Below are 24,248 nucleotides of genomic sequence, written 5' to 3' on the forward strand. Positions count from 1 at the left end.
CCGCGAGCCAAAATGTGTCGGGATAAGACTGGTAGTATTCTGACGGACGATCGTGAGGTGGCTGATAGGTGGAAGCAGCACTTCGACGAACACCTGAATGGCGCCCAGGCGGAGAACCATGGCGGCGGGGAAAGCGATTTCGACGGTGTTAAGGTGTTAAGTTAAGGAGGCCATCATGCAGCTGAAGAACAACAAGCGATCACCGTTCTCAATACCGCCTACAAAGTGCTGTCCCAAATCATTTTCCGCCGTCTATCACCAATTGCGAAAAGATTTGTGGGAACTTATCAAGCCGGCTTCATCGCAGGTCGGTCTACAACGGATCAAATATTTACACTACGGCAAATCCTTCGAAAGGGCCGTGAATACAGAGTTCCCACGCATCATTTATTCGTTGACTTCAAAGCCGCATATGATACCATCGACGGGAAAGAGCTATGGAAAATCATGGACGAGAATAGCTTTCCCAGGGAGCTCATCAAACTGAATAAATCTACGATGGATGGTACACAGTGCTGTGTTCGGATTTCGGGTGGATTGTCAAGTTCATTCGAATCACACAGAGGGCATCGTCAAGGTGATGGTCATTCATACCTGCTGTTCAACATAGCGCTACAAGGTGTTATGAACCGAGCTGATATTAACACGCGGGGCACGATATTCAACAAATCAGATGAGTTTGAGGTAGTCGATGAATTTGTCTACCTTGGCTCACTGGTAACGACGAACAATGATATTAGCCGTGAGATTCGGAGGCGTATTATCAGCGGAAGTCGTGCTTTCTATTGGCTTCACAAGCAATTGCGGTCGAGCAGACTAAGTCCCCATACAAAGTGCACCCTGTACAAGACGCTTATCAGACCGGTTGTTCTCTACGGGCATGAAACATGGACAATGCTCGAGGAGGACCTGCAAGTGCTCGGAGTTTTCGAACGACTAGTGCTAAGAACGATCTTCGGCGGCGTACAGGAGAACGGAGTATGGAGGCGGAGATTGAACCATGAACTTGCACAGCTCTTAGGCGAACCCCGTATCCAGCAGGTAGCTAAAGCTGGACGGATACGATGGGCAGGGCATGTTGCATGGCATGAATGCCGCACAACTACCCTGCAAAGATGGTGTTCGCCTCAAATCCGGTAGGAACAAGACGACCAGGAGCGTAGCGAGCAAGATGGTAAGATCAGGTGGAGCGAGATCTGGTGGAGAGTACTCGGTGTCCGAGGAATTGGAGAGCGGTAGCCCTCATCTGAGTTACATGAAGAAACTTTGTTCAACAGGCTTTGTCTTAGGATGGCAAGCCACCTAAATAAGTAAGAGTCTGCTTGAAACTATGCTGATTCCCTGGAGAGAGTTGTTGAATAAAATGATGCGAGCAATCCGGGGTCAAAGTTAGGATATTTTTATATTAAAAGTTCTACAGTTCCTAAACAAGCAAAGATAGAGGTATACTATATTGAACAATTTTGTGTATTTTTATTATTTGTACAACTTTGTAAAACAGAAAAAAGTCATACAACATCTACAAAACCAGCTATAAAAGAAAAAATTTCTATTTTTCTATCTTTGCTGAAAAGATAGAAGGTTACTGTCTTCAGCAAAATTTCTTGTAATAATATGTTATAAAACTTTGCAGAACACATCAATGTGTTATATTGAAACTGACGAAAAATAAATTTTTATTACACTTTTAGGGAGAATCCCGCTGGACGATAAAATTTTTAATTTTAAGAAACTCTTCCAAAAGTTCCATAAACCTAAAGGTTTCCCGCTCAAAACTCTAATGCGCACTAAAAAGGGTTCTGGACTAGTGTGCTGTGCCCGGCTGATTAAATTGCGTTGAGCTTTCGGTTGATCAATTAAGAGCTAAAACTTAATTTTTAGTAGAAGCCTTAGATATTGCAAGGTCTTAAATCTTGAATTTTGAAAAAATCTTCGAAAAAAAATTTCCCGATTTTGCCAGCCCAAAATTTAACATGGGGCTGACAAAATCGGAACATTACTGTACTTGTTAGGTGAATGTGAGAATGAAAATCAATATTTGCACTGCTTTCGGGTCTAATCATTGTCATTTTATTAAATATTTAGTATTCAACGTAGAAGTACTATATATATTTTTTTTTTAGTTAAATCTTCTGATTTTATTTACCTATTTTTTTAAATTATAATTTTTTTTATTGACCACTGCTTATTGACTCCCCCTTGCATACGAATTCACTTCTGTATTCTGCGGAGAGCTTATTGCTCCCGCGCAAAATGAACGACTCGAATGTTGGTTTGATCAATAATGTTGATTCTAACGGTGAGGAACTGGAAGAGGAATCCCGAGGATTCCCCACTCCCGGTCCTTCCCAACCTCCTGTACCTACTCAACCGCCATCGCAACCCCCTATAAATCAAAGGAAGAAAGCTTACCCAGATGGCTCAAAAGGACCGTTTGTTGTCTACTTCCGGCTCGTAAGTAAACCATTGAACATTATTCAAATCGGCAAGGACCTGGCAAAACATTTTTCGGACGTAACCGACATTACGAAGGTCAGACCGAATAAATTGCGAGTTGTCGTGAGGAGCTTGAAGCAAGCAAACGAGATTGCTAGCTCTGAGTTCTTTACGAGAGAGTATCGCGTGTACATCCCTGCCAAGGATGTAGAAGTTGACGGTGTAGTCACCGAAGGAAATCTCACTGTCGAAGATCTGCTGCGTTGTGGAGTTGGCTGTTTCAAGGAACCTATAATGCCGAAGGTAAAGATACTGGACTGCAAGCAATTGCAGTCAGTATCAATCGAAGAAGGAAAGAAGAAATTCTCCCCATCGGAATCCTTTCGTGTGACTTTCGCAGGATCTGTTCTACCGAACTACATTCTCTTGGATAGGGTTCGTCTACCTGTACGCCTGTATGTACCGCGGGTCATGAACTGCCAGAACTGCAAGCAGCTAGGCCATACAGTCGCCTTCTGTTGCAATAAGGCAAGCTGCATCAAATGTGGCGGAAATCATGAAGAGAGTACCTGTAGTGAACAGACCGTAAAGTGACTTTACTGTGGGGAATTTCTTCATGATCTTTTGGCATGTCCCACGTGCAAGCAACGCGGGGAAAAATTAAAGCGTTTGCTAAAGAGAGCTACACCACCTATACCAGAAAATATCTTTAACCTTTTGCCATCTGATGAGGGTACATCTGATGATCCCGTCGCAGGACCTTCTTGTGTCTTGCAAGATAGATCTAGAAAGAGAAGAAAGAGTAACTCTCCTAGTCCTTCTCGCAAGGGACGCAAGATACCTCCAGGCGGGACAACATATAGCACAAAACCACAAAAAGCAAGCGGTTTACAAAATCCGAAGCAGGTACCTCCTGGTTTGCAAAATTTTAGGTCGAATCAAGAATACCCACCGCTTCCTAGAGCACCAAGAACCGCAAGTGCACCTCATTCTCGGCAAGAGAATAACTCAGGTTTCTTGAAATTCTCGGATATCGTGGACTGGATACTAAAAACATTCAATATTTCGGATTCTCTTAGAAGTCTTTTGTTTACTTTTCTCCCTACAGTAAAAACATTTTTGCAACAACTTGCTACACATTGGCCCCTTCTTGCTGCTGTCATATCCTTCGATGGCTGATACGTCGAACGAAATAGGGAACTCATTAACGGTGCTACAGTGGAATTGCAGAAGTATCATCCTCAAGTCTGACCTTTTTAAGCAATTAATTAACATATCTAATTGTTACGCGTTTGCGCTTTGTGAAACATTTCTTACTCCAGATAACGAGCTCTATTTTCGCGATTTTAATATAATTCGTCGGGATCGAGGATCACATGGCGGAGGAGTACTTTTAGGGATTAAAAAGTGCTATTCCTTCTTTCGAATCGACCTCCTATCTTTTCCAAATATAGAAGTTGTCGCCATTCAAGCTACCGTAAATGGTAAAAACATTTCTATAGTATCGATTTATATTCCTCCGGCAGTATGGTTTGAACAGAGGCAACTTTATGATATAGCAGAGTTGCTCCCAGCACCATTTCTGATTTTAGGAGATTTTAATTCTCACTGCACACAATGGGGGTCGCTATACGACGACAACCGCTCCTCTTTAATTTGTAGTCTGATTGACGAATTTGATACTTTTAAATACCAAGGAAGCGACACGAATACGTAATCCCCCAGCCCGTGATAGCGTGCTCGATTTGTCCCTCTGCTCGACGTCACTAGCGTTAGATTGCCAGTGGAAGGTAATTAACGATCCCCACGGTAGTGATCATTTGCCAATCATTATTTCAATTGCTAATGGTTCAGCCTCCTCGAATCCAATCAATGTTGCATATGACATCACGCGAAATATTGATTGCAAGAGTTACGCATCTACAATATCCGATGCTGTAGAGTCTTATGAAGTACTTCCTCCGGAGGAAGAATATACGTCTATCACTAGCTTTATCCTCGACGCCGCGACTCAAGCACAGACGAAACCGATACCGGTGCTAGAATTAACCGGCGGCCTCCCACTAACTGGTGGGACAAAGAGTACTCTGACCTGTACGCGAAAAAGTCTACGGCGTATAAGGACTTTCGAAAACGTGGTTCAATAGAACTGCTTAGGAAGTACGCAGTACTTGAGAGGCAGATAAAAAACTTGATGAAAGCAAAAAAAAAACGCGGTTTTTGGCGGCGGTTCGTGAACGGATTATCTAGAGAAACAGCGATGAGTACTCTTTGGCAAACTGCTAGACGCATGCGGAATCGTAACGTTACAAACGAAAGCGCGGAATATTCGAATCGATGGATCCTCGAATTTGCCAAGAAAGTCTGTCCGGACTCTGTACCGGCACAGAGATCTTTTCGCGACGCGACTCCGTCGATTACAAACGAACCGCCTTTTTCAATGTCAGAATTTTCAATTGCTCTCCTTTCGTGCAACAATAATGCCCCAGGGTTAGACGGAATTAAATTCAAATTGTTGAAAAATCAACCTAACCTGTTGAACCTGTTCAATAGGTTTCTTGAGCTAAATATTGTTCCGCATGACTGGAGACAAGTGAAAGTTAATACCATTCGGAAACCAGGAAAACCAGCCTCCGACTACAATTCGTACAGGCCGATTGCGATGCTCTCCTGTATCCGGAAATCGATGGAGAAAATGATCTTATTTCGTTTAGACAAATGGGTTGAAACGAACGGCTTGCTTTCAAATACTCAATTTGGCTTTCGCGAAGGTAAAGGAACGAACGATTGCTTAGCGTTGCTTTCTACAGAAATACAACTCGCTTTTGCTCGTAAAGAGCAAATGGCATCCGTATTCTTGGATATCAAAAAAGCTTTAGATTCAGTTTCCGTGGAAGTCTTAACCGAGAAGCTTCATTCACGAGGACTTTCACCGAACTTGAATAATTTTCTGCTCAATTTGTTGTCAGAAAAACGCATGCTTTTTAAACATGACGATCTGACAACCTCACGAATCAGCTACATGGGTCTCCCCCAGGGCTCTTGTTTAAGTCCTCTGTTGTATAATTTCTACGTTAACGACATTGACGAATGTCTTGCCAACCCATGCACGCTAAAACAACTTGCTGACGATAGCGTTGTATCCGTTACGGGAAACAACATCGATGATCTGCAAGGTCCTTTGCAAGATACTTTGGACAATTTGTCTAGCTGGGCTCTTAAGCTTGGTATCGATTTCTCCCCGGAGAAAACTAAGCTAGTCGTTTTCTCACGGAAGCACGATCCAGTACAACTGCAGCTTCCACTAACGGGCAGAACGATCTCGCAGGTTTTAGTCACAAAATATCTCGGGGTCTGGTTCGATTCTAAATGCACTTGGGCATGCCATATTAGGTATCTGTAACAAAACTGCCAACAGAGGATCAATTTTCTCCGTACAATAACCGGGACCTGGTAGGGCGCCCACCCAGGAGATCTTATACGTTGTACCAAACAAGGATACTGTCGGTTCTCGACTACGGTTTTTTCTGCTTCCGCTCCGCCGCGAACACGCACATTATTAAACTAGAGAGAATACAGTATTGCTGTTTGCGTATTGCCTTAGGATATATGCAATCGACACATACGATGAGTCTCGAAGTGCTGGCTGGTGTTCTTCCGTTGAAACACCGTTTTTGGGAAATGTCCTACCGTCTGCTCATTCGATGTGAGGTTATGAACCCATTAGTGATTTGTAATTTCGAGAGGCTTGTCGAACTTCAATTTCGAAGTAGATTCATGACTTTATATTTCGATTACATGACTCAAGATATCAGCCCTTCTTCATACACTTCCTTTTGTGTCGCGTCGCCAGATACTTCTGATTCTGCTATATTCTTCGATATCACCATGAAAGAAGACATAATTGGTATCCCGGATCAAATTCGTGCACTTGAGATCCCTTTCTTCAATAAATTCATAAACGTTAGTTCCGATGAAATGTTTTTTACTGATGGATCTAAGCATAATGAGTCCACTGGCTTCGATGTCTTCCATTACTGCTTCATACAAACTCGATGCTCCTGCTTCTGTGTACGTGGCAGAATTGGCAGCAATTCACCACGCTCTAGGGATTATCGAAACCATGCCCATAGACCACTATTTTATCTTTACAGATAGTCTCAGTGCTATTGACGCCCTTCGCTCTATGAAGCCTGCAAAGTACTCTCGGTATTTCTTGGGGAAAATACGAGAGCTTTCAAAAACTTTGTCAGGGAAAAAATACCAGGTTACCTTAGCGTGGGTCCCCTCTCACTGATCCATTCCGGGCAATGAAAGGGCTGACTCATTAGCCAAGGTGGGCGCAACCGAGGGCGAAATTTGTTGTAGACCAATTGCCTGTAATGAATTTTTTAGCATTTTGCGCCAGAGAGCGCTCGTCAGCTGGCAATCCTCATGGGATTAAGGAGAACTGGGACGGTGGCTACATTCCATTACTCCTAAGGTATCGACGAAAGCGTGGTTCAAGGGGTTGGATATGGGTCGAGCTTACAGATTCCCTCCGGGCCCGAGGAAGACAACCAAACGTGCCGGTGCAAGACATTCTGGCGAGCAGGGATCTTCAATACATGACTCTCGTTTATAACTTTCTAAAGAAAATTGACGTAAGAATTTAATACGCTTTTGTGCAATTCGCAGACCAACCGTCCCAACGATTCGCACGTACCAATGCCACCCCAACGAAGACACATTAACTCTGGCCCATACCCACGAAGTACGCTACACAGCACCTTATCTATTGGACCCTGCCCATCGCAAATAAAAGAAAACAATAAGCTTCGAACCCTTGAACTTATCCCTCCCCGTCCTCCCAGCTTTGGAAGTAATTAAACCATACTAACCCCGTAAATCGGGTGTAACGATCGTATCCTCTAACATAGCACATAAGCAGTGCTGATCATGTTATAAAAATTAGACATTAAAAAAAAAGTTGGCTCCTTAAAGCTACCGCATACGAGCCTGAACAAATAAATGACATGATAAAAAAAATCAGTTTTAGGGAGTTCTCCTTTATATGTTAGCTAGCTGACCCGACAAGCTTCGTATTCGTTGTACATGAATCGTGAATCTCGGATGACCTTTGTCACAATCTCGAGTTTAGCCAGTTTCTGAGGAGTTCATGGGTGGTTTAATATACATATTTTCCTCACAGTAAAGTAGAAAACAACTCCCCCCATTGCTTAGCCTGATAACATAAAGCCTGATAAATATTCGCCATGATTATATAACATTTCGCCGAATACAATTTTGCGGAACACCACTTTTCGGTTGACCAACGCCCAATACAGTAGGATTTCGAATTTGGCACGGTTCGATTTTGGCATGCCTCGATTTTGGCAACAAAAGTATCCATTTTCGGCAACACAAAATATTTCCCTTACAAAAATATGCTTAAATATTAGTCAGTTTTCGCATACATGTTTTAAATGATGTAAAAATGCTGCCCTCAGTGTGTTCTTGAAAAAAAGTTTGCTGTGTAGAATGTTTCGAACAATATTTTTATTGCCGTAGAACTACGTCTTACCGCAAGTTGCCGAAAATTTACTTGCACCGGACGGATAGCTCTTGGCGGACTTTTCAAGCATAAAATGATTGCAATCGTTGATTAACCCTTAAATGCTCAGTGATGCCTTAAAACTACATAGTGAAAAACATCCCCAGAGTAAATTTAATTATGTTTACCGCCTTTAGATAAGTAAATTTTCTTTATAAATGAATTTTTTCAGCGTGCGCATTTAAGGGTTAATAATATTTACTAAATTTCTAACGCATTTACATTCAATTTTTTCATATCAAAAAAGGGTCTTGATTTTGGCACGGTTTCGATTTTAGCAACATAGGCGACACGCATTTGTTGCCAAATTCGAAATCCGACTGTATAGAATTTCGCTGAATACCATTTCGCGAAAAATCTTACGCGGGATGTACCATTTCACGGAAAATGTTCGTGGAAGTACCATTTCGCAGGGGTGATCGCTGTCGCTCGTTCGGACCCAACTGAAGGAAAGTAAGAGAGGTCAGTAGACCTAGGAAAATAAATAACCCTAGATAGAGGTGGCCCCACAGTGGCCGGCGCTTCCGACGGCGGATAGCCGGCAACATTCGCAACCTGCGGCCGTCTCCTGTTTTATTTGTATAAGAGTCCTTATCCCCCTACCACAGGGGTGAGGGGTTTAAAACCATCATAAAAATAATTCCTGCCTCCAAAACCCCCCGCATGCTAAATTTGGTTCCATTTGCTTGATTAGTTCTTTAGTTATGAGGAAATTTATATTTCATTTGTATAGACGCCGCCCCTCTTATAGGGGAGAGGGGTCATAATTCCCCTCCTAAAGAGGGGAGGGGTCCTAATTCACCATAGAAAAAATTCTTGCCTTCCATTTGATTGATTAGTTCTCGAGTTTCGAGGAAATTTGTATTTCATTTGTATAGGAGACCCCATCCTAAAGTGGGGAGGGGTCTTAATTCACCATAGAAAAAAATCTTGCCTCCAAAAACCTTCAAATGCCAAATTCGGTCCCGTTTGCATGATTAATTCTCGAGCTGAGGAAATTTGTATTTCATTTGTATGGGAACCCCCTCTCTTGAAGGAGGGAGGGGTCATAATTCCCCTCCTAAAGAGGGGAGGGATCTCAATTCAACATAGAACAAATTCTTGTCTCTCAAAACACCCACATGCCAAATTTTGATCCATTTGCTTGATTAGTTCTCGAGTTTTGAGGAAATTTGTATTTTATTTGTATGGGAGTCCCCCCCCTCATAGTGGGGAGAGAGGTCTCTAATCAGGAACGTACGGGCAGAAGGAAATCCATTTTTATAGGTATAGATTTGTATGGGCCTCTTAGTGGAAGGAGGGTTCTCTAACCATCATAAAAACCTTCCCTGGCCCCAAAAACCCCTACAAGCAAATTTTCACACCGATCGGTTCAGTAGTTTTCGATTCTATAAGGAACATATAGACAGACAGACAGAAATCCATTTTTATAGGTATAGATATAGGTATACTTGCTGATCCGACAAACTTCGTATTGCCACAAATTAAACTGTGTTGTACATAAACCATGAATCTCGGATGATCCACAATCTCGAGTTTCGCAAGTTACTGAGAAGTTCAACCTTAGATGATTCCTTTTGGCAGTTACGTAACTATGAAAGCATTCCAGGTAACCAATGAGCATCACCAATGCTATTCAAATGCAAGCCAATAAGCATTTAAGTCGCATTAAATGCTGCTTAACTGCTATTTTGGGAAAACATACAGCTACTATATTGCTACCCGTCCTATAGTGCTGACAATGTTAATTTGCAGCTAATTACCGACATGAAGAATTTGAATAGAATTTTGGATGCCAATTTACAACACCTATGCAGTCAAAAAGCTAATATACAACAACGTGTAGTATAAAATGCCAGAGATGTTTATTTGCTGCTTATGTTAATGCTTATTGGTTACCTGGAATGCGTAGTTTAATATACAAATTTGCAATTTTTCCTCACAGTAAAGTAGAAAACAACTCCCCTCATTGCTTAGCCAGAAAACAAATAGCAATATTTCGCCGAAAACCGTTTCACGAAAAACCTTAAGCGGAATGTACCATTTCACGGAAAACTTTTTCGTGGAAAGTATCAGTGATCCTCTCCTACTCGCTGTCGCTCGTTCGGACCCAACTGAAGGAAAGTAATAGAGGTCAGTAGACCTAGGAAAACAAATAAACCTAGACAGTGGTGATTTCTGCGATGGGTTGCCCCCCCCCCCTCCCCCCCTTCATCACATGCTAAATTTGATTCCATTTGCTTGATTAGTTCTCGAGATAAGAGGAAATTTGTATTTCATTTGTATGGAAGCCACCACTCTTAAAGGGGAGAGGGGTCATAATTCCCTTCCCAAAGAGGAGAGGGGTCTCAATTCACCATATAAAAGATTCTTGCCTCCAAAAACACCCACATGCCAAATTTGGTTCCAATTGGTTGATTAGTTCTCTAGTTATGCAGAAATTTGTGTTTCATTTGCATAGGAGCCCCCTCCTCTTAGGGGGAGCAGGGGTCTCTAACTATCTAACTTGTGATAGTTAGAGACCCTAGCCCCAAAGACTCCTACATGCAAATTTTCACGCCGATCGGTTTAGTAACTTTCGATTCTATAAGGAACATACCGATAGGCAGACAGAAATCCATTTTTACCTTTGTTATCTTATATCTTCTATTTAAAAATGGATTTCTGTCTGTCTGTCTGTCTGTCGGGATGTTCCTTATAGAATCAAAAACTACTGAACCAATCGGCTTGAAAATTTGCATGTAGAGGTTTTTGGGGCCAGGAAAGGTTTAAGTGAGTGTTAGAGACCTCTCCCCACACTAAGAGGAGGGGCTCCCATACAAATGAAAAACAAATTTCTGCATAACTCGAGAACTAACCAAGCAAATAGAACAAAATTTGGCATGTGGGAGTTTTTGGTGACAAGAATTTATTCTATGGTAAATTGGAACCCATAATTCATAAATGAATTATTACTCCTCTCCCCTTTAAGAGGGGGGCTTCCATACAAATGAAATACAAATTTCCTCATAACTCGAGAACTAATCAAGCAAATGGAACCAGATTTGGCATGTGAAGGTTTTCGAGGGCAAGAATATTTTCTATGTTGAATTAGGACCCCTCCCCACTTTAAGAGGAGGGGCTCCTGTACCAATGAAATACAAATTTCCTCATAACTCGAGAACTAATCAAGCAAATGGAACAAAATTTGGCATGTGAAAGTTTTCGAGGGCAAGAATATTTCCTATGGTGAATTAGGACTCCTCCCCACTTTAAGAGGGGGGGCTCCTATATAAACGAAATACAAATTTTCTCATAACTCGAGAACTAATCAAGCAAATGGAACAAAATTTGGCATGTGAAAGTTTTCGAAGGCAAGAATATTTTCTATGGTGAATTAGGACCCCTCCCCACATTAAGAGGGGGGGCTCCTATATAAACGAAATACAAATTTCCTCATAACTCGAGAACTAATCAAGCAAATGGAACTAAATTTGGCATGTAGGTGTTTTTGGAGGCAAGAATTTTTTCTATGAGTTAGGACCCCTCCCCACTTTAGGAGGGGGGGAGGCTCCTATACAAAAAAAATACAAATTTCCTCATAACTCGAGAACTAATCAAGCAAATGGAACAAAATTTAGCATGTGACAGTTTTTGAGGGCAAGAATATTTTCTATGGTGAATTAGGACCCGTCTCCCCTCCCTATGGGGGCTCCCATACAAATGAAATACAAATTTCTTTATAATTTGTGTACTTATCAAGTAAATGGAACCAAATTTGGCATGTGGGGCTTTTAGGAGGCAGAAATTTTTTCTATGATGAATTAAGACCCCTCCCCTGTTTAGGAGGGGGGGCGCCCATACAAATAAAATTCAAATTTCCTTATAACTTGAGAACTAATCTAGCAAACGGAACCAAATTTGGTATGTGAGAGATTTTATAGTCTTGAATTTATTTTATGATAGTTAGAGACCTCTCACCCCTGTGGTAGGGAGATATGGACTCTCATACAAATAAAACAGAAATTTTTGCGAAACTCAAAAACTAAGCTAACTCGAGAAATTCGAGACTCTTCCATAAAACATTAGTCAATAACAAAACCACAAAAACTATCTATAGTAACACTAGATCATTCAGGATGAGACGGCCGCGAGTGTTGCCGGCAACCCGCCATCGGAAGCGCCGCCCACTGGGGGAGGCAACTCCCCGCAGAAATCACTACTGTCTAGGTTTATTTGTTTTCCTAGGTCTACATGGGTTTCCTGGAACGAGCGACAGCGAGTAAGGAGAAGATCGCGAAATGATACTTTCCACAAAAAAGTTTTCCGTGAAATGGTACATTCCGCTTAAGGTTTTTCGCAAAATGATATTCGGCGAAATGTTCGGCGAATATTACTATCCGCATTCTGGCTATGCAATGAGGGGACAGGGGAGTTGTTTTCTACTTTACTGTGAGGAAAAATTGCAAATTTGTATATTAAACTACCCATTCCTGGTAAATAATAAGCATTAACATGAGCAGTAAATTAGCGTATCTGGCATTTTATACTGCACGTTGTTGTATATTAGCTTTTTGATTGCATAGGTGTTGTAAATTGGCATCCAAAATTGTATTCAAATTCTTCGTGTCGGTAATTAGCTGTAAATTAGCATTGTCAGCACTATAAGAAGGTTAGCAGTATAGTAACTGTATATTTTTCCAAAATAGCATTTAAGTAGCATTTAAGGCGACTTAAATGCTTATTGGCCTACATTTGAATAGCATTGGTGATGCTTATTGGTTACCTGGGATGCTTTCATAGTTACGTAACTGCCAAAATGAATCATCTAAGGTTGAACTCCTCAGAAACTTGCGAAACTCGAGATTGTGACAAAGATCATCCGAGATTCATGATTTATGTACAACACAGGTTAATTTGTGGCAATACGAAGTCTGTTGGGTCAGCTAGTATCCTATATATAAAAATATATTGTCTGTCTATCGGTATGTTCTTATAGAATCGAAAACTACTGAACCAATCGGCGTGAAAATTTGCATGTAGGGGTTTTTGGGGCCAGGGAAGGTTCTTATGATGGTTAGAGACTCCTCCCCCCACTTTAAGAGGGGGCTCCTATACAAATGAAATACAAATTTCCTCATAACTCGAGAATTAATCAAGCAAATGGAACAAAATTTGGCATGTGAAAATTTTCGAGGGCAAGAATGTTTTCTATGGTGAATTAGGACCGCTCCTCACTTTAAGAGGGGGGGCTCCCATACAAACGAAATACAAATTTCCTCATAACTCTAGAACTAATCAAGCAAATGGAACCAAATTTAGCATGTGGGTGTTTTTGTAGGCAAGAATATTTTCTATGGTGAATTGGGACCCCTCCCCACTTTAGGAGGGGGGGCTCCTATACAAATGAAAAACAAATTTCCTCATAACTCGAGAACTATTCAAGCAAATGGAACCAAATTTGACATGTAGGTGGTTTTAGAGGCAAGATTTTTTTCTATGGTAAATTGAGACCTCTCTCCTCTTTAGAAAGCGAGTTATGACCCATCTCCCCTTTAAGAGGGTAGGCTTCCATACAAATGAAATGCAAATTTCCTTTTCTCTCTAGAACTAATCAAGCAAATGGAACCAAATTTGGCATGTGGGAGTTTTAGATGGCAGAAATTTTTTCTATGGTGAATTACGATCCCTTCCCAGGGTGTCGACTCAAATCCAAAAATAAAATTCCCTGACTTTCCCTGATGTTTCAAATATTTTTCCCTGACCCTCAAAACTCGAATATCAAGCTTATTTGGGTGATTTCTGGCTTAAGTTTTTAACCCTTTAGCATGGCTTATGCGAGCTGCTGAAAACTAAAGCTAGATTTCTTCATGTTTTACGAACACATATCAAAGATTCTTAACCTATTTCTTACCAACGTTTCGAAAACGCCCTCTTCTATCGAGTCTAGGGACAGTTATGTTTGAGGTATCAACTTGAATCCAAAGAAACAAAGATTGAGAAATAATCTAATCGACCTGTTTTTGCACAAAACTTAGATGTTACATACAAAAAAATTACAGCCGTGTAAACATAACAAATCTTGCTAATTTTCAGTCAGCTCAAACTAGTAACTTTACCGCTGGAAGGTGGACACATGTCTGCGAGTTTTCAGTTAAACTAAAACAAAACTTTCCTGGAAGTTCCAGCTTGTTATCTTTGCTGCAAAAAGCATGGGGTTAAGGAGATAATTCCCCAAAAATTTTTTTTTTTTTTTTTTTTTTTTTTGTGGGGTGTTGAGTTGGAGCTGCTTGGCAGCTTGATTTTCAAGGCTCAACCCAAAAGAATAATAAATTTTAGCTTCTATCTTGCAACAGTACTTCCAGACGGACTAGCCTATGTCGGCCGGTTGAACACTGGTTGGCCAGTACTGTCTTTGGATAGGTTTTCAAAATAAAACCAATTGACTGTAGTGCGATGTAGTTGTTCATGGTGGCTGAATATGAGTCTGAAGACGTGTGATAAAGTCAGATGAGTAGGTACGTCGCGTCGAACGTTTCTCCTTTCTTAACTAAGTAACAAGTCGGGAAGCAAATTTGAATTTGGTAATGCTTTATCGATTTTAAGATACTTTATAGGGTTTTAGAATTTCTAAATCTTGTCTTTTTGAGTCTTTAGAGGTAATGTCACCCACTAAAATATTGTTTTACTAACATCATGCGCATATCTCCATCAACAGTGTACATACTTGATATGTGCATAATGGCAGTATATGCATTGCGTTGACGTGAATCTAAACTTTGTTCGCTTAATACTTCTGAAAACTACTGAAAAGAAAACTCAATTGATTGACAAATGTATTAATGAGTTTTTGAGTTACTGTCGACCAATCTAACACCCGCTTCTAGGCAAGTTTTCATTCAGTATGCAACCATGTTATGTTGTTCGCTGAAGAAATAATAATAAACTTAGTAATATTTAAACCTATTAGAAAACATTATAAATTTTGAATATCACTGGTTCGCTTACCTTTCTCTTGCCTTTTTCTTTGTTAGCTTTACCTGGATTCTCTGTAGCCCGTCACATCACCTGAATCAGTTATTGGTCCATATTATTGTTGTTATCGTGTTGTTCCAGATTCTTTTCTTGTTCAGGTCGTGTTAGTTTGTCGACATTTACTTAGTCTTCCAGCGAAAACAAACTGAAAGAAGAAAAAAAGACGAAAACCCCTTGGGCAACTGCCCTGGATAGATTAAAATTCGCGATTCGGGCAAGCCAAGTCACAGGTAATATCTTTGTGATTAACCTTACCAAAAGCCCTGAATCAATAGAAAATAGGTATATGTATATAAATTAAGATTCGTAAATCGAATCTTCGAACGTCTTGCTACCATTTTGAACGTTCTGCCAAATAAATTGATTCAAAAATACTTTTGGTAGGCTTCACCACATTTGGCATCACTAGTGTGCATCTTCCATTTGTGTAAAGATACAGACCAGCCCTGGGACCTGGTTGCAGTTAAGCAATCCTCAAGGTTATGCCATGCCCAGGGAGATAATTCCCCAAAAATTTTTGGTACAAAAATGTGCGTTTTGCTGGCTTCGAGGTACGGCAAAACTTTAGCTAGATATATTATTGGAAAATGTCCAAATGGCAAATATTTTAACCCTCAATGGTGGACAGTTAAGACTAAAGCTGTGTGTCATGATTTTGGATTGCAACTATCGAGGCTTGAAAGTAACATTGACTCGAAGGTAGTTCGGTGGCCGGCCGTTCGGTCCGATGACCGTATATGGGTGATGAGAATTAAGGCAAATTCTTCAACTACAGCTTTATCAACGTATAGTCACCAACAAATCATAAATTCGATGGTACTAGGGACGAATTGAGCCGCCCAGTTAGCTTCGAGGTACGATGCTGATCTAACAAGCCAGTTGTGTTCGAATCTCGGCTAGCTGGTTTTTGTTAGACGGAATCGTAGGATCGTTGCACTGACCCCGTAATTTTCCTGTACTCTAACAGTAGGCTGCGAAGTCTGTCGATAAAGAAGGATAATGTCTAGTGACGGTTAATGCTCAGGACTTTGCTTTGCTTTGCTAGGGACGAATTCTATGACAGGTTCGAAAGGATTTATGGGGTGCGCACGACTTGAAAATTCAAGACTCTAGCTCCCAGATCGATCGTGTTTAACGGTCAAAACTTTTTGGAAGTCACAATATACAGTCTTTTCTTAGCGACTTTGACCACTATCTCGACGTAAGATCCACGCAAGGTTATCGAAATCGGCGAAGGCTCGCACTGAGAGGATGTTGCATTTCAACATCTAGCGGCTTACGGCATATGACGTTGCAGTGGAGTACACCAGAAAGCTTGATCAACGAATCGCAGAACAGCAGGACGAAAGGGAATAAGACGTAAGTAGGCTGTGGAGGATCCGCCATGGCGCCAACAACTACGAGGGAAGTGATAGGCACGACGTGGGGAAGACAATCACCCTTATTCCGCGAGTCACGTGACTCAATACGACAATTGTCACTCGCCGTGACTCGCCACGGCGAGTCGAATTGAGTGCTGTCACCTAGGTGACAACCGTGTCACCTAGGTAACAACCCCGTGTCACCTAAGTGACAAACCGTGTCACCTAGGCGACAATTGTCACCTCATTCGCGATGACTTCAAATTAGTTACGTCACTCGCCTCGCAGAATAAGGGTGAGTGTAACAGCTTGTTTGATGTCGAATGCCAGAAAATGACAAATGAGAAGAACCAGGCTAAGAGTCGCATGCTCACTGCGGATCACGTCAGAACAGAGAAACATGTAAGCTTTCTGCGTATTACGTAACCAGCTGAACCAGTCCCGAAGGTTGCCAACTCGCATAAACGCAAATTCTACAGAACGTTAATGCTCCCGGTAACCCTTAACGGACACTGAAGGAAGATGATCAATGCTTGGGACTTCTGAGTGTAAAATTCTGCAATTGGTGAAAACGCTGTAGATCGCGTGTAAATAACAGTATGTATCCCGCTATGTGCTCTTGATGGGTGCACCGTGAAGTGCGTGAGGCCTGCCATTGCCGATTTCGAGCACTACAGCGAGTGAAGTCTAATTGTACGGCGCAAAACAAATAAAAAACTTACGGCAAACTGAAAGATAATCGAATCGCCACTAGATATGTAACAAGTTTTAATTCAACCGATCAATCTGCGTATATTTTACACGAAAATTCATTTGATTCGAAAGTTGATCAACAATATTGCCAGGTAAACAAAATTTCCCTGATTGAATTTCGAAATTCCCTGATATTCCCTGATTTCCCTGATCCAAAAACGAATTCCCTGATATTCCCCGATTTTCCAGGTTTTTCCAGGAAATCGACACCCTGCCTTCCCCTTTTAAGAGGGGGGGCTCGCATACACATGAAATACAAGTTTCCTTATAATTTGAGTACTAATCAAGCAAATGGAACCAAATTTGGCATGTGGGGCTTTTAGGGGGCAGAAATTTTTTCTATGATGAATTATGACCCCTCCCCGGTTTAGAAGGGAGGGCTCCCATACAAATGAAATTCAAATTTCCTTATAACTTGAGAACTAATCAAGCAAATGGAACCAAATTTGGCATGTGGGAGATTTTGGAGTCTTGAATTTATTTTTGCCGGCGACCCGCCGTCGGAAGCGCCGCCCATTGGGAGGAGGCAACTCCCCGCAGAAATCACTACTGTCTAGGTTTATTTGTTTTTCTAGGTCTACATGGGTTTCCTGGAACGAGCGACAGCGAGTTAGGAGAGGATCGCGAAATGGTACTTTCCATAAAAAAGTTTTCCGTGAAATGGTACATTCCGCTTAAGGTTTTTCGCAAAATGATATTCGGCGCAATGTTGCACAATCATGGCGAATATTAATATCCGCTTTCTGGCTAAACAATGAGGGGACAGGGGAGTTGTTTTCTACTTTACTGTGAGGAAAAATTGCAAATTTGTATATTAAACTGCCCATTCCTGGTAACTAATAAGGATTAACATAAGCAGCAAATCAGCGTATCTGCAATAAGGCTTATACAAATTTGAAAAGTTTATGTCCTGGTCTCAAAATATTGTTGAAGGGGGGGCAAGAAAAAAATAATAACATTAAACCTTCAATAACCAAACAAAAGAGAAGAAACCAGTGTTTATTTTTCCATATTATTCAAATTTTAATACAAATATTTTTTACAGTACTTAAATTTTAGTTCAAGTTTTTCAAACTTCGAAATTTTTCGACCCAAGCACATAAAGTAAGCATCCTGGTAGAGATGAACCAGTTTGATAATAGTGGAGTGTCACAGGATCACCTTAGAGAGCCACAAACGTATAACTTGGCCTTCATTTGAATTTTGTTTTGAACCTCCGTGTCACTCGGTTAGTTACCTTCCTTTTTTTTAATAATCGAAATCCGTGTCACTTACTAGTTCAGAACTCGGTAACCACGACATAGTATCGTAATCTAACCATAGTGTGAAAATGGCAGTTTAGGTCCCTGCCACTTTATTACTTGGAACGCTTATGCTGTGCTATCGACATGTTTTAAGAAAACAAATCTCTGAAGCTATTCACGTTTCTTGGTCAACCTTTTAGTCATGAATATAAGGCCTCTCCTCAGCTGATGCTTCTTCTCCAACAATAACGTATTTACCTTTGTATATTGAGGATGCACACCGTTTCGAAAATTTCAAGTTTCGAACAGTTCAGTGACATCCTGCATGCTGCATGCATCCAATGAATGGTAAAAACTGTATCGTTGAGTTTTATGTCCCCTACCTCCAAAATTAGGGTAGTTATTTGGACAATACGGAGTAAAACGACCAATTTTGAGCCCCGAAAAATTGTGTTTCTATTTTCATCTTATCTAGTACCTTTGACGGAAAAAAATAATCCCACTGCAATTCAAAAATCGGAATATCTCAGTCAAAAGCGGTACCAATTTCACTAATATATTGTTTATTTGATTGTTGCCTCCATCTAATTCGGTTCTCTTAAAACAAGGTAAATTAAAATGGAATCAAGCCGAAAGTCTGCTTGCAGGCACCCCAATTTTCGACGTCGGGAACTTAAAGATTGCCTGTGACTTGCAGCAGAAACAGAAAGCTTAGTTCGTGAAAGAAAGTTGATCGAGACTAACCAGATAACTATAACTTTGCACATATTGGATAATTTAGAGATGTTAACTCATATTGAACTGTGAAAAAATCTGCTTGTCACTAAAAAATGCAACAGACTAATATGACACTATTTTTTTGCCCCTTCATGTTTCGAAAATTTTCAAAGGGGGGGGGGGGGTGACAAACTTTTTTTTCAAATTTGTATAAGCCTAATTTACTATAGCGTAAAAATGCGTAATTTTCAAACGGGTGTATCTTTGGAGCAGTTTATTAATAAAAATACATGTATAGCATATTTTCCTACACTATTAGGGTGACCATAAATCCCCCAAATAGGATGTTGCAGATTTTTGTGATTTTAAATGCATCCGTAAATGCGTAAAATGGTGTCTTCACAAAAATTGTAGAACACATTAAAACAAGCAATTTTGCTGCACTTACTAATTATATATCTCTTATTGGTTGCGAAATATAATGATTTATTTAAAGAAACCACTTTCTGCATCAGTTCTGCTCAGAAACTTTGCACACGATTTTTTATTGCTTTCAAATCAATGTTCTACAAAGTTATTCAGTATGTTAAAATACACTCTGGATTGTTTATCGCGAGGATGCATATGGAATGGATGATAACTAACATAGCGTTAATAAACAATTGAATTAAGTTCCGAAGACGTGTCGATTTCTATATAAACATTTCCAGCTTAAACCGCTTAAAAAGTTTCTTACAACTCGACTATTTTTGATTGGAATGATTAAAACAACTTTCTAAACCCAACATTTCCAAATATATCTATGAGCAATAGAAAATAAAAGGGTTTGGCAGAACGATTTTGCAAACTTTTTTCTTTCAGTGCTATTGTGTTTTGAAAATACATCTAATTTCCCACTATACTTTTCCTTTTGCCTCATTTTGATCAAATAAGTAGTTATGACATAATTTTTTTAAAACACCTCATTTCTAAATACGTCCTTCTGAAAAGTTACTCTTGGCGAAAAATATTATGTTTGATGGAAAAGGAATCCTTGTAAGGTATTCAATATATCAGCAAAACTTTATTCCAATCAAACACAATCGACACAAGCCGATTTGCTATTTGAGCTGGAAATGCCCATATTAAAATAAAATGATGGTATAACAAAAATTCCTTTCACCACTAGGTGGATTAAATCGGGTTTTATAGGAATAGATCACTTGGTTGGGGATAGAAAACAAGAAAATTTAAATAGACGATTCGTCCAGATAATTATTTTTGCATAAAAATCAAAGCCTAAGCTACTTTCGAGTATACTTTCATGAAAAAGAGTCCTTTTTCCTTAATCGCATGGTTTTTACAATGTTCCCCTAAAGGGGGGTCAAATAAAAAAAAATTTTATTTACACTAGTACTTTGAAACCTATTTCCAGTTTTTTTTTTTGACAAAACGTAACTAACACCAAAGATTTCTGGCTCATGTAACCCATGAAAAAACAAACAATCGCCTACTTACCCAGATGCAATCACTTCCAGTACGGTCGCACAGCGATATACATTTTTATTAGGATCAACTGCGTCTAATTTTTCTCCTTTAAAGTAACGATCTTTAATGAAGCCAAAAACGTCATCAAGTTGAGCATTCAACGAGCAACGTTTTGTATAAGAAGCTATCAGTAGAAACGGACCCTTGATTGCGTGCGGGAACTTTTTCAATATTTTTCGAGCTTGTTTTTCAGACTCTAATGCTTCCGCATAAGTCAAATTCGGCTTCCCTGTTACTGAACAACTCCATACGATGGACGAGATGAGCAAAACTCGATGAAAGTAATCCCTAGTTGAAACAAGAAAAATATTAAAATTTTACTCATAACGAAATAATTTGACCAAATTTAAATCATTTTTGTGACATGGAATTAAGCTAATTTTCAAGAAGAAAAATACTTTTCGTATCACTTCGCATTGCAAACTTTCAGCTGTGGGTCTTGTAAATGGCGTGCTCCACACATGAAGTGAAGCTGATCAACGACTCTTTAAAAGCAATTACTTCGCACTGGCTGGAAACTTACTCATAATTACTAAATATTTCGTTCGTTGTCTCGCAGTAAAAGACTTCATCACTATCTCGTAAGCGTTCTGTTCCGGATACTTTTTCAAAAAGCTTTCTACGAAGCAGTGGCATCCTGACTCTTGTTGCTACTATTGGGAACGGACAAAAAATCTTAGCTACCAGCTACAATTTTGGGCTTGCTTTACTTTCCACCGAAGCTGGAGTTTTCCCTCTTCTCAGCAACAATCATAGTTGTCAAAAGCTGTCAAAAACTAGAGATGCCAGATTTGTCTAAAAAATGTTCATGATGCCCAGGGATGCCAGGTGAGTTTTTGAAAGGTCTTCTCAAATCAAGAAAAATGTCTTCATTTGTCTTCTTCCGGCTTTCCAGATTTTTTTACCCATTTGAATTGCATGGTGAAGACATGTCTTCAAGTGAAGACATTTCAAAATAAAAGTCTTCTTTGTAACAAAAATGTCTTCAAAATGAAGACATGTCTTCACTTCTGGCATCTCTGATGATGCCAGTCATGCCACTATACTCGAACTTCGAGTCTCGATCTGGGCCAACTGGGTGGCACGCTAGAATTTCAGCGTAACGAACATCTATTGAGCCTGCTGACGTTTATCGTACGCACACATCGACGCACGATTTGTTGTTGCTGTTGTTAGATTTTACATTGATTTTACACGTTTGTTTTTGTTTTCCCCCAGTTATACCCCGGTAAAAAAACATACGTTTGAGTGATAAACGATAAGTTTTTGTAGCCTTTTGCACTGGGCTTAGCAAGCTCTATTCTCATTTCGCTTTCACTAAACTGGATAAACTGAGGTCACATTCTCATTCATTCTACAGAAAAATATTATTGCCCCTCTTATGACTACTTAGACTACTGTGATAATCATTTAATGCAATAGATCATTACACGGGAGCTCCTAACCACACTTTTTTGACAGCACTTGGTGGTTTGTTTACATGGTGTTAAATTTTGAATTGAGTTTTCTATCTTTGTCCGGCAGATAATGATAAAAATTTATAGTTTTTATTTAAGAGAAAGTGCCGTACATGCATTTTACAAAAACTTATGCAGTAATCCTTCACGAAATTTCAAATCGAAACTGCTGGATGTGACAAAAACTACAAGGTATACAGCCCTAAGGGTTGTACGAAAGGGTGACGTAGGACTATATCAGATCATTAGATCAAAGACTGCATTTCTGGCATATGTATGTTTATAAGAATCTGTGAGTCCCATTGTTTGAGTGAATTTTTAAAAGAGAGCGTAATATTCAGATTCAATTTTTCATTGAATGCAATGACGGCTTCGAAAATACGTTGATGTGGGTTTATAAGTATAACACCTGCAACCATTGAGGCATTGAAGATTTCTATAAAAAAGCACTTGTGTAAAGGTTGAAATAGTAATGAATGACCAGCCTCCAGATTATTGTATAAAATATGATCATGCGTAGCTTAACATGTTTCAATAATCTTACTTTTACTCGCTTGTGACCTTCAAAAGGGTCATTGGTTACAAATAACATTAAAGCCAAAGCACGTTCATCGCAAATATGACGTGCCATTCGAATGTCCTCTTTTGGCATGAATAGCAACAGGCACGTAAGTTAACGGCGTCGATTCACTGTCTTTTGCTTCGAGGAGGTTTTACTAGTTTACTTTCACATTTTACCATTTGTTACATAGCATGAAAATATGGCACACCCGCAAAAATTTCTGTTTTTTTTGTATGAGAGTCCTTATCCTCCTACCAGGGGTCTCCAACCATCATAAAATAAATTCATGCCTCCATAAACCTTCACATGCCAAATTTGGATCCATTTGCTTGATTGGCTCTCGAATTATGAGGAAATTTGTATTTCATTTGTATGAGAAGGGGAAGAGATCTCAGTACACCATAGAAAAAATTCTTACCTTCAAAAACCCCCACATGCCAAATTTGGTTCCTTTTGATTGATTAGTTCTCGAGTTATGAGGAAATCTGTATACTATTTGAATGGGAGCCCCCCTCCTAAAGTGGGGAAGGATCTCAATTCACCATAAAAATAATTCTTGCCTTCTGAAATCCCCACATGCCAAGTTTGGTTCCATTTGGTTGATTAGTTCTAGATTTATGAGGAAATTTGTATTTTATTTGTATGGGAGCCCCCCCTCTTAGATGTGGAATGGGTCTCAGTACACCATAGAAAAAATCCTATTTTTTAAATCCCCCACATGCCAAATTTGGCTCCTCTTGATAGATTAGTTCTCAAGTTATTTATATAATATTTGAATATTTGAAACTCCTAAAGAGAAGGGGTCTCAATTCACCATAGAAAAAATTCTTGATTTTTGAAACCCCCACGTGCCAAATTTGCTTCCATTTGCTTGATTAGTTCGAGATTTATGAAGAAATTTGTATTTCATTTGTATGGGAGCCCCCCCCCTCTTAGATGTGGAAGGGGTCTCAGTACACCATCGAAAAAAATCCTACCTTCTAAAACCCCCACATGCCAAATTTGGTTCCATTTGCTTGATTAGTTCTCGAGTTTTGAGGAAATTTATGTTTCATTTGTATAGGAGCCCCCCCTCTTACGCCGTCCATAAAATTGCTCTCTCGTCCCTCCATAAAATTGCTGATCATTTTATCTTTCCAACAACATATAAATTGTTCAGTTTCGTTCAGTAGTTTAGTAGTTATTAGCATTTGAAATCTTTCATGCCAACGTTACACTTCTATTTTCGTTTTCACAAAGTGCTACCCTATCCCAGATAGTAAACAAAGACGTAGTCCTACGTCAAAAACATGTAAACAAACCACCAAGTGGTGTCATTTGACGGAAAAATGACGTCATCGCAAAATGATCTATAGATCATTACACGGGAGCTCCTAACCACACATTTTTGACAGCACTTGGTGGTTTTTTTACATGGTGTTAAAGTTTGAATTGAGTTTTCTATCTTTGTCCGGCAGATAATGATAAAAAATTATAGTTTTTATTTAAGAGAAAGCACCTTACATGCATTTTAAAGCACCTGATGCAGTAATCCTTCACGAAATTTCACATCGAAACCGCTGGATGTGACAAAAAACATGTAAA

At 39.8% G+C, this 24,248-nt stretch overlaps 1 protein-coding gene across 1 annotated transcript in view; it reads right to left on the reverse strand.

Moving 5' to 3' along the window:
* LOC128733089 (bromodomain adjacent to zinc finger domain protein 1A) overlaps positions 1-21,345 on the reverse strand; it is a 35,432-nt gene extending 14,087 nt beyond the window's left edge. The window contains exons 1-2 of the mRNA XM_053826694.1: positions 21,169-21,345; positions 20,616-20,933 (exon numbers count right to left, since the gene is read on the reverse strand). Coding sequence (XP_053682669.1) covers positions 20,616-20,933; positions 21,169-21,281 — 431 coding nt within the window. The 5' untranslated portion in view covers positions 21,282-21,345. The remainder of the gene's footprint in view (positions 1-20,615; positions 20,934-21,168) is intronic.
* Between the last annotated feature and the right edge of the window lie 2,903 nt (positions 21,346-24,248).

Source organism: Sabethes cyaneus, chromosome 1 (genome assembly GCF_943734655.1).
Source record: "Sabethes cyaneus chromosome 1, idSabCyanKW18_F2, whole genome shotgun sequence".
In the NCBI taxonomy this organism is placed as follows: Eukaryota; Metazoa; Arthropoda; class Insecta; order Diptera; family Culicidae; genus Sabethes; species Sabethes cyaneus.